The sequence below is a fragment of the Leptopilina boulardi genome, unplaced genomic scaffold (genome assembly GCF_019393585.1).
Source record: "Leptopilina boulardi isolate dan_hultmark-lab unplaced genomic scaffold, ZJU_Lbou_2.1 LbouV2_31, whole genome shotgun sequence".
NCBI lineage: Eukaryota > Metazoa > Arthropoda > Insecta > Hymenoptera > Figitidae > Leptopilina > Leptopilina boulardi.
In genome coordinates this window covers 187,251-197,916 of record NW_026137874.1, presented here as the reverse complement: position 1 = coordinate 197,916, position 10,666 = coordinate 187,251, and the positions used below count along the sequence as shown (strand labels likewise).

The window sequence follows — 10,666 nt, the reverse complement described above, 5'->3', positions numbered from 1 at the left end:
AAAATTGTAAAAAAGTATTTTAAAACGCTTCTTATCCAATTTTTTTTTATGATCTTTTACCTAATCTGTAAATTATATGGTTAATAAATATATCAGGAAAAACAATAAAAAAATATTTGCGTTTCAAATTGTTTTTATGATAGAAAAAATGTATTAAAAAAATCTTTTCTATTAATTTCGGAAAATGAAATTTTTATTACTCAAGTGTTTAAGAAAAAAAAAAAAAGACCCGCACTAATGAATCGCAATTTATTCAATTGATTCGTGATGATGACGAAATGAAAAAAAAATTTGTTTAACATTTAAGAAGACACAGTGATCAATTTAATTTAGTCATTCACGAAATGCGATATTAGAATTTTGAAAATTGTTTTTCAAAAAATTTTCTAATTTTATATAGATAAAGAAATAATGGCCTTCTTTTTGTCAAGAGAAATAACGGTAGGTAAAATTATTTCTTTATCGCATTTAAAAAAAAAAAAAAAGAATTTTGCTTTCATCCTACGCACGTTTTAGTTCATAAGTAACACATAGTTTTTAAAAATAGTTTAAAATATTAAGAAAGTCATATTATAAAGATTATTATAAAGCAATTATAGGGCATTATAACTTTATGACATCACTCTCACAAGTTGTTATTAAAACAGAAACGATGTAGATAAAACTGATTTTCAAAGAGCGCCAACTATGATCATATTGTCATACTCAGATAATAATGACATGGTCATAAAGGTGTTACTGATTTCTTTTTTTTTAAAAAAAAGAAAAAAATTTCATTAGTCTGTCAAACTTCATGTTATAAACTTGGTTTTTCAATTCATTCCAAGACATTCTGGATATGATCTACTATTTCATTTCGATATTTTATAGGTAATCTCATTTTTTATTCAAAAATAATTATTTAATAATAATTTTCTTCAATATCAAATAATTATTATTAATCTTTATGATAATATTTAAAATGAAATTTCTTTATTTTAGTGACAAATTTTTTTTTTACTTTAATAATATTGTTATAACAAAAAACTGGAAATATTTTATTTAATTTTATTGCTTAAAAAAATTATTATTAATTATTAAATGTAAAATTCATATGGAAAATTAAAATTGTTATAAATTTTGAATATGTATTAAATTACTTATTATACATATTATATTTTTGTTTTATATTATAGAATAGATATTTTATTTTAGTCTGACAGCCTTGATTTCTGTCATAGCAATAACTACTTGTAAACAATAATACCATCATATATTGTCTAATTGCTACTTATTTAATTGTAGCTTACTAGTTAAAATATCTCATCGTATATAATTTATCTTCTTTTTAGTAATTAAAAATTATAGTTGATTTATTAAAATAGAATAAATTAAATATTAAAAAAAAATTAATTTCTTATAAAATTGAATTCATCGTTAATATAAAAATAAACAAAAATATATTATGGAAATTCAAGAGACCTTTGTAAATTTCTCTTTCAAGTTTGACAAAATGAAGACAATAGGCTTGCAAGATATTTACCGAATATTTACAAGGAAAAAAGTGATTAACACATCTTCGGATACAGAATTAGCGAGATGCCTTTCAACATTGGATCTTACAGCTTTGGGAATAGGCTCAACACTTGGAGTTGGAGTTTATGTATTAGCAGGATCTGTTTCTCGTGATATTGCAGGCCCTGCTGTTATCATATCTTTTGCAATCGCAGCCTTAGCATCGATGATAGCAGGTACTGAACAAAAAAAAAAAAAAAAAATGCAAAATATTAAATTAGTATTTAAAAACATTTTTCAAAATAATATCAAACAATAAAATTAAAAATCACAAAAATTTTAATACATAAAAAAATACTTTAAAATAAAATAATTTTATTAGAAAATATTTAATTTAATTATGATAAATTTGTTTTTTAGGTTTATGTTATGCAGAATTTGGAGCAAGAGTACCAAGAGCTGGTTCAGCTTATGTTTATAGTTACGTAACAATGGGCGAATTTGTCGCCTTCCTCATAGGTTGGACCCTAATTCTCGAATATGTAATTGGTTCAGCGAGTGTTGTTCGTGGATTAAGTACTTATGTCGATGCACTTTGTGATAATTCAATGAGAAGAGCATTTGAATCAGCGGCTCACATCAGTGTCAATCATCTTTCATCGTATCCGGATTTTTTTGCATTTGGCGTCACTCTCGCTTTTTCCGGTAAGTCACAATAAAATCCCATAGAAATTTTTCTAAACAAATTAATAACAAAATTAAATTTACAACTTCATTGTTCAAAAAAAAGGAAATTAAAAAATTATAATTCATTTATTAAAATTATAATTATAATTAAAAATTAAATTAAAATTAAAATTGATTTTTTTTTTGAGAGAGAGAAAAATCTTGAGAAATTTGCAACAATTAAAGATAATAATCCAGATTTTATGTCGTAATAGACTATTACGTTTTATCAGTGATAAAACTCGTGTTAAGCGTGTATGAAATTTCTCTGCAGAGATATCCAAATTAAAGATAAGTTTCTAAATGAAATGAAAATTAAAAAACAATTTTGATTACGAAAAATATTTTTCAACTTTTGATATTTTAATATTAATATTTCTATTAGTAATTAGTTTAATTGCTGACAATTTTAAGGATTTATTTTCATTTGTCAAAAAATGGAATTATTTTATTTTCAGCGGCTCTTGCTTTTGGAGCAAAAGAATCATCATTGGCAAATAATATATTCACAGTAATAAATTTATCAGTGGTTCTATTTGTCATTTGTGCCGGAGCTTTTAAAGGTAAATTATTTTTTAAAAAAATGAAATGAAAATAATATAAAATTATTAACTGAAAAATTTGTGATTTTTAGCAAAAGTTGAAAATTGGAAAACTGAGCCTTCATGTACAGAAGAAAGTTGTAAATTTGGAACGGGAGGGTTTGCACCGTACGGTATAGTTGGAATTATATCAGGTGCTGCGACATGTTTTTATGGATTTATTGGATTCGATTGTGTTGCAACAACCGGAGAAGAAGCAAGAAATCCACAAAAATCAATACCAATTGCCATTGTCACATCTCTTTTAGTTGTTTTTCTTGCTTATTTTGGCGTTTCCGTTGTTCTCACAATGGTTTTACCATATTATGAACAAAATCCAGATGCACCGTTCCCATATCTTTTTGATAGAATTGGATGGTCATGGGCAAAATGGCTTGTATCTATTGGCGCTATAAGTGGATTATGTGCCAGGTAAATATAATTTAATTTAATTTAATTTACGTTATTAAAATTGATTAACAATATAAATATAGAATAGTAGAAATTTGTTTGATGAAATTTTTGAAAATAGTTTACTTGGTGCAATGTATCCATTACCACGAGTGATTTACGCAATGGCATCGGATGGACTCATATTCAAATGGATGGGAAAAGTAAATTCACGCTTTCATACTCCAATGATGGGGACATTCTCGGCTGGTTTACTCACAGGTAAGCAATTTTTTTCTCTCTACGAATCCATTACCATAAAAAAAAAGAATGTTAAAAAATGAAAAAAATATTTTACTCACAGGAACTCTTGCTGCTATTTTTGAATTGCATCAATTAGTCAACATGATGAGTATTGGAACTCTTTTGGCCTACTCCATTGTTGCTGCCTGTGTTCTTGTTCTTCGGTAAGACATCCCCTTAAAAAAAGAAAAACAATTTATATCAATTTTTTAAAAAATTAATATCCAATTAATTAAAATGTATAAAAATTTTTATTAATTTTTCTAAACTGATCAAAATTATTCTTTTTTTTTTCCAAACAATTATGAAAAATTTTATTGAAAATTTGTATTTATCTTTTTTAATAGATATGAGGAAAGTGAAACGAGTGAGAAAAAAAATGATAACATTCAACTAAATGTTGTTTCAATCGTAAAACTGATAATAAACGTTAATAAAACAACACAAGCAACAAAATTGACATCTCGCCTTGTGTCATCGCTCGTTTTTCTTTATGGTGAGTAAATCCTTAAACATATTTGATTTATTACGAATTATTATTTATGTTTCTATTATATAAAAATAATTTTATTAGATAATAATTTTCTAATAATTAATATTATCAGTTAGTAATAATAAATTTCAAATGTAATATAATATAAGAATAATAATCAATTACTTTGAATTTGTATGAGATAAATAATTTTATTTTTACGTTGACAGTAATTCTTTGTGTCTGCTTGACTTCCTTAATCTCGATGTTCTCAAGAAATATCTATCATTTCGAAATGACAATTCTTGTGCCATTTATCATTATAATTTTGGCAATGATAGCGATACTTGTTTGTATATATTTACAACCAGTATCTGGAAAAAGGCTCAGTTTTTCTGTAAGTAATCATTATAATTAAGGTAAATAATTTTTACCAATAAACTTTTTAATTGAAATTCCTTTTTTTTCAATTTAAGGTTCCTTTAGTGCCATTTTTACCAGCATTCAGTATATTAATTAATGTTTATTTAATGATGATGCTAGATGGAATGACATGGATACGATTTATAGTCTGGATGACAATTGGTAAGTAAAATATCTGTAAAATATAAACTTGAACAAATTTATTAAAAATTTTCACCCTTTTTTTTAAAAAAACTTTAAAAATATGATTTAAAATTTTTATAATTCTATTATTTTAATTGTGAATTATTTACACAGGTCTTATTATCTACTTTTCCTATGGAATTCATAATAGTAAAGCTTCTACTGTCAATCAACGAAATTCAATTAGATCTATTCATCTGGATGTAAGGAGAAATTCTCTAAAGTTTACGTGATCAAGAAAAAAATAATTAAATAAACGAAACTAATCGAAATCATTATACATCAGTGATCTGGGGTGCAATTAGGATATTTTTTTTTTTTAAATAAAATTATAAAGACTAGGCCTGTGCGATAGATCAATTATTGAAATTTTAAAAAACCAGTTTACCGTTTTTAATACCGCATAGGCTTAACAAAGACAAGCTCAATTTTTTTTACGTAATTAAAATATTATTTAAGTTATTATTAATAGCAATTTTTTTTTTTCAATACAATTTTAGTCAGTGTTTTCATATTTACGGACAAAGTTTGAAAGAAAATTACGTTATATATAATTATTTTTAAAAAGGATTTTTAAGAATGTAATTAAGATTAAAATGTAATTTTAGATAATTTAAATGTACAAGTATATTATATTATAGTAGAGATTTTTACAAAAGAAAATATATCTATATTTAAAATATATACGTTTTATCTCTAGATATTAAAAGAATTAAAAGTTCAGTAGCATAAAAAAAAAATAAAAATATGAATTACATACGTTATTCGTTTTACGTGGCCGGCCACAATTTAATTTACAGTTCACATTTCAAAAATGTTTTTAAGATCATCCAAGCTCAATTTATTTGATGTCCTTCTGTGTCCTGTAAAAATATCCTCAGCAAGATTTAATTTTTTATCTTGAAGCTCTTTTACTCTCTGTTCAATAGTATCCTTACAGAGGAATCTAAAAAAAAATTTTTTTATAATATTTCAAGAAAATTATAAAAAAAAATTTTTAATAGTTCATTATTAAAAATTGCAAAAAAAAACCAGTCCTTAAATTATTTGCTGATTTTATGAATTATTAAAATACACCTGCCATTTTTAATTTTCTTTTTTCATTTTAAAAACTCGTGATTAAATTTTTTTTTATAAATTCCTTTTTTTTTTTTAATAGAAAATAATTTTTTTTTCATACTCACTTGTAAATGTGAACATTCTTCTTTTGACCAAAACGATAAACTCGATCTTGAGCTTGTGATTCCAATTGTGGATTCCAATGAATGTCAACAAGTAAAATATTATTACCACCAACGAGATTTAATCCAACACCACCGGCAGTAAGTGAGAGAAGTAAAATTTCAAGACTATCATCTGGATCATTAAATCTATCGATTATCCCTTGTCTTTTTTTCACTGGAACACTTCCAGAAAACATTTCCCATTGATTAATATCAATTGCTGACAAATGTTCACCAATTATTTCCAACATTCCAGTCCATTGTGAAACTATTATCATTTTTTCTCTTTTCCTTGAAATTTCCTTGACAGTTTCAATAATAGCTGCAATCTAAAATTAAAAAAAAAAAAATGACAATAAATTAAATTCAATTTTATTTTAGCAATAATTTGAAAAAAAATTACCTTAGAACTTTTTCGATCAAAATTAAAAATTGGATTTTTCGATGAAAATATTTGATCATCAGAATTTTCCTCATTTTCTTCATCTTCAATAAGTGTCATATTGTTAATTTGTGCAGTTATATTTGCAAGTTCATTATCATCATTATCATTTACCATTCCATTTGTTTCAGCTTCATCTTTAGATAACATTTCTTTTATTAAACCCGGATGACAACAAAGTTGACGTAATCGAAGAATAAGAACTAAAATATGATGAGATTTTACTTCTTCTCCTCTATGTCCAAAAAGTTGCTTTTGTGCAGCGACAAATTGCGAGTCAGGAACTGTAAAACAAATATTATTTTCATTAATTCACTAAAATTTGAAAAAAAAAAAAAAAAAAATTAAAAAATTAAAATCTTACTATTATTCATATATGCAAGTTTATCAAATTTTCCAGCATTCAATTCCATTAAATGATTTTTTTCTGCACGTTGTGTTAAAAATTGAGCGAAAAGTGATCTCGAATATGCTAAAACCAATTGATATATTTTCGTTTCATCATTATCTAATTCAATTGAAATGGTATTGACAAATTTTTCCGGTAACTCTTCCAAAGAACCTTTTGCAATAAGCTCTTGTTTTGTACGTCTCAACATTAATGTTTTAGTCACTGTTGATAAACGTTTAAGTCCCGTTGCATTTTTATTATCAACCCAACGTTTCCATACTTGAAGATCATTAAATGGTGTGACACGTAAAAATTTCAATAGAGCATATAAATCTTGTTCTTTATTTTGAATTGGTGTACCCGTTAAGGCCCAACGACTACGCGCTGATAAATTACATGTTGCTTCGGAAATTTTACCACTATGATTACGAATAACGTGCGCTTCATCGAGAATAATTCGTTTCCAACGTATTTTAAAAAGAATTGAAGAACTTTTTTTAAATTCCGACGATACTAATTGATATGTTGTTATAACCATATCATTGCGTGCTAAACGTTTTGCAACAATTTCACGTTTTTGACCATGATAAAGTTCAACGAGCAGAACACCACGTTTACAACGTGTACTCACTTCATTTTGCCATTGTTCTAAAAGTGAAGCTGGACAAATGACAAGTGTTCCACCTTTAGGACGTCCAAATTTTTTATTATTTGACCATTTATCGCCTTCATCATCATCACTTTCACTATAATCAGAATGTGATTCATCTTTAGTGGCAACAATAAGTGAAATCATTGTTAAAGTTTTTCCCAAACCCATATCATCGGCCAATAAACCACCTGGTGGTCTTTCTTTTTCACGCCAAAGCATCCATGCCAATGCATGTTTTTGATGAGGCATTAATTTTGTCTTTAAACCACGTGGATTTTCAGCCTCTTCATTTTCTTCAGGACAACGATTTAACGATTGTTGTAAATGTTCAATTCTTTCAACGGTTAATGCTTTTTCACGTTCAAATGTTGCCATTGCCTTTTTACCCATTTCATGTCCACCTGATTGTCCACCTAATGGTATAAATTCTGGCTCTTGTGATGTGGCACGTGAACCATGTGATGATCTTGTCGATTCATCTTTTATTGAAATAACACTTAAATCAGTGTCATCAAATTTTGGATAATTTTCTAATTCAACAGATACATTGTGTATTTCTTCTTTTAAAGTTTCAATACTCATTCGTAATTTTTCTCCACGATCAGGAAGTTGATCACGATTTACACTACGATAAATGTTCTATAAAAAAAAAACAATATTTTCAATTAATTTTTTGATTATTTTCAATTCATAAAAGAATTTTAAGTTAAAAAAAAAGAACTACCCACCTTAGCTTTTAATAAATCATTTTGCAATTTTTGCAATTTGTGAGTTTTTAAAAGTTTTTCTTGTACAACTATAGGATCTATATTACTACTTGAAGTTTCTCCTTTTGCTAGTGAAATAGCAATATCGGGAGCACTACTATTGCTGATAGAAACTAAAAATTTTAAATTAAATATAAAATTAAAAATATAAATTATAGAACAAAAAAATAAATGATACTCACGTGGTTCACGTTCATCAGAATGTTCTTCAATTGAATCTTCAATTTCTAATATTGAAGAATGATTTAGATTTTTTTTTACCTCAATTCTTGGAGGAGAATCATTGGAAATATCATGATGTACAGATTTTCTTTGCAGTTTTTGCTTGACACTATTTTCATCATCAAACGAATCATCGGAAATATCAGATTTTCTTTGTGGTTTTTGTTTAACACTATTTTCTTCATCAGACGAATCATCATGAATTTGAAATTTTTTTGTTTTATTTGACTTTCTTTTTACTGGCACATCAAAATCGTCGGAACTATCTGAATTATCTGACAAAAAAAAACATTACTAACTGCAATAAAGATTAAAAAAGAAAAGAATAATTTATTGAAATTATACAAAAATTTCCATTTGATAAAAAAATTTTTAAGATAATTAAAATATAGTATTTAATTGAATTAGAAAAAAATTAAATTGTTAACTACCTGTATCTTTTTTTTTATCGCCATTCCATTCATCGCCACTTCCATCTGAAGAATTATTATTTTCAATATGATCTTCTTCTTCTTCTTCCTCTTCCTCCTCTTCATCGTCATTATCTATTTTCTGACTATCATTAGCATCTGTAATAGTTGTATTTATATTTTACTTGAGTAAATAAATTGTTATTCTCCCTTTTGACTTTAAAATAGAGACAAGGTTAATTTTTCAATTACCTGATTCATTGATTGTATTGTCATCCTTATCTGATTCATAAGTATTTTCAAGGTCATCCTCCTCGTCTTCACTATCTGTAGCTTCTATAACAGTTGGACTTGTCGGTGGTTTTCTGAATGAAAAAAAAAAAAATCAAAACCCTCTTAAATAAAAAGAAAAATAGTTCTTAATAAGTTTTTCTTTTAAACAATAATATCTTTAATCTACTAAATTTATTCTTATAAATAGAAATTAAAATAATTATAATAACAAACCTTTTTTGCAAATAAGTAAGTGATTTTGGTGTGGAATATGATGATTTGCTCACTTCAAGCGAACCTGGAACTTCATCATCAGAATCTGACACAACTAATATATCCGAATTTCGTGAATTATCCCGCCACTTATTCATGGTTTAATGAATAGTTTATATATTGTATTTAATATTATTATTATTCTTCTAACAGTGTTCAAAATAATACCAAATCAAAGGTTCATTATTCACAAAATAGTATCCTAAAGATGGAGATTAATCACATTCTCTAAATAAAACACAAATTAATAAAACTTTCTCTACAATGAAATATGTTTATTACTTTCGAATATACGTAATTTATCAAAATAAATCCGGTAAAGAATCACAAAAGAATAATGTAATGGAGAATAAACAACTTGTCGAGACTTGCAAACACAAAACGTGCATAACGGAAAAATATTTGTCGTCTGCTGTTGCTATGACAGCGCTTGCGCGTCTTTTTTTCAAAACAAAAGTTAATAAATAATTAATTATCCTGTTAATTATAAATATAAAATTGTTCATTTATAGATATTTTCTAAACTGCATTTAATTATATAATGTAAATTTCCCCGTTTCTATTTCTGAAATTTAACAAAATAAATAAATAAAATGTGACAGCAACAACTATTTGAATCTACATGTTTTGATTGGTGAATTTCAAATTTTGAAACAGAAAAATCCAGACGCTAATTGGTGAGTTAATTTTCTGTGTTAAAATTTAAAAACTATTAAATTAATTAAAATTATAAACTTATTAAGACTTTCATTTTATTAATTTTCATTATTTATAGTGGTTAATTATATATACATTTAAAATATTACCGAAATCTTTAAAATCAAAATAAATTAGATTTTAGGTTATGTTGATATTTTAAAATTGTTTTGGATTGGCAACACTGGAACATTGATCATGCGCACTCTTAGATTTTTCGTTTCTTAATGTTATCAGTACTGTTTGCAAGATTGTTGTTTTTTATTTTTTATCAACTTCTGTCACTTTAGATTTGATAAGCGTTTATCAATTAATAATTTCAGATAGATTTTTATTTTTTTGAAATCCCCTTTTAAGTTAAAATTCCCTTAATATTTTATTATCATTATTATTCTATATTAGTAATAATAATAATTTTTTATTTATAACGATTAATTATTAATAGTTTTCAATTAAGTGTAAAGGTAAATAAAAATTATAAAATAATTTTATTATGTAATTTTCAGTAAAAAAAAAATATTTATGAAATTATATCTCATACACGGACGTAAGGTGTGAGGAGTGATGGTATTAATTTAGCTCCATTAGAATGGTTTATAAAAATAGTTGAGTTTAATGACTCAAGCAATTGAATGAAATTAGAACACTCGAGAATTTATCGTTTAAACACTAAATATTCATTACAATAAATTATTTTAAAAGAAATTTTTCAAAGTAAATGCAAATAACAAAATACTTGATTTTT

At 25.5% G+C, this 10,666-nt stretch overlaps 2 protein-coding genes across 4 annotated transcripts; one reads left to right on the top strand and one right to left on the bottom strand.

The window, feature by feature from the left end:
• The first annotated feature begins 711 nt into the window (after positions 1–711).
• Positions 712–5,254, top strand: LOC127283223 (cationic amino acid transporter 2-like). 2 transcript variants are annotated; one of them, XM_051307947.1, is made up of 11 exons: positions 712–870; positions 1,484–1,730; positions 1,915–2,199; positions 2,679–2,783; positions 2,855–3,233; positions 3,334–3,473; positions 3,556–3,658; positions 3,842–3,990; positions 4,197–4,363; positions 4,443–4,551; positions 4,687–5,254. In XM_051307947.1, exons 2-11 carry the CDS (start codon positions 1,493–1,495, stop codon positions 4,803–4,805), a joined length of 1,794 nt encoding a protein of 597 aa, XP_051163904.1. In that variant the 5' UTR covers positions 712–870; positions 1,484–1,492; the 3' UTR covers positions 4,806–5,254. The 2 variants fall into 2 exon arrangements, with proteins under 2 accessions (XP_051163904.1, XP_051163903.1); XM_051307946.1 differs by lacking the exon at positions 712–870 and having other exon boundaries at positions 1,276–1,730.
• LOC127283220 (transcription termination factor 2) lies at positions 5,175–9,624 on the bottom strand. Of its 2 annotated transcripts, none has more exons than XM_051307938.1 (9): positions 9,187–9,624; positions 8,932–9,044; positions 8,701–8,838; positions 8,230–8,535; positions 8,009–8,160; positions 6,602–7,919; positions 6,199–6,521; positions 5,757–6,124; positions 5,175–5,518 (listed from the first exon to the last, which is right to left on the bottom strand). In XM_051307938.1, the coding sequence occupies exons 1-9, from the start codon at positions 9,321–9,323 to the stop codon at positions 5,374–5,376; spliced, it is 3,000 nt and encodes a 999-aa protein (XP_051163895.1). In that variant the 5' UTR covers positions 9,324–9,624; the 3' UTR covers positions 5,175–5,373. The 2 variants fall into 2 exon arrangements, with proteins under 2 accessions (XP_051163895.1, XP_051163894.1); XM_051307937.1 differs by having other exon boundaries at positions 8,230–8,544; positions 9,187–9,623.
• Between the last annotated feature and the right edge of the window lie 1,042 nt (positions 9,625–10,666).

Bases quoted from the DNA above. Each gene is read 5' to 3' on its own strand.
- LOC127283220 (XM_051307937.1), bottom strand. From the start codon at position 9,323: ATGAATAAGTGGCGGGATAATTCACGAAATTCGGATATATTAGTTGTG. The intron at 8,161-8,229 runs GTGAGTATCATT...TAAAATTTTTAG, and splicing joins TTCTGATGAACGTGAACCAC to TTTCTATCAGCAATAGTAGT. The intron at 6,522-6,601 runs GTAAGATTTTAA...TTTGTTTTACAG, and splicing joins ACTTGCATATATGAATAATA to TTCCTGACTCGCAATTTGTC.
- LOC127283223 (XM_051307946.1), top strand. From the start codon at position 1,445: ATGGAAATTCAAGAGACCTTTGTAAATTTCTCTTTCAAGTTTGACAAA. The intron at 2,784-2,854 runs GTAAATTATTTT...TGTGATTTTTAG, and splicing joins TTGTGCCGGAGCTTTTAAAG to CAAAAGTTGAAAATTGGAAA. The intron at 4,364-4,442 runs GTAAGTAATCAT...TTTCAATTTAAG, and splicing joins GAAAAAGGCTCAGTTTTTCT to GTTCCTTTAGTGCCATTTTT.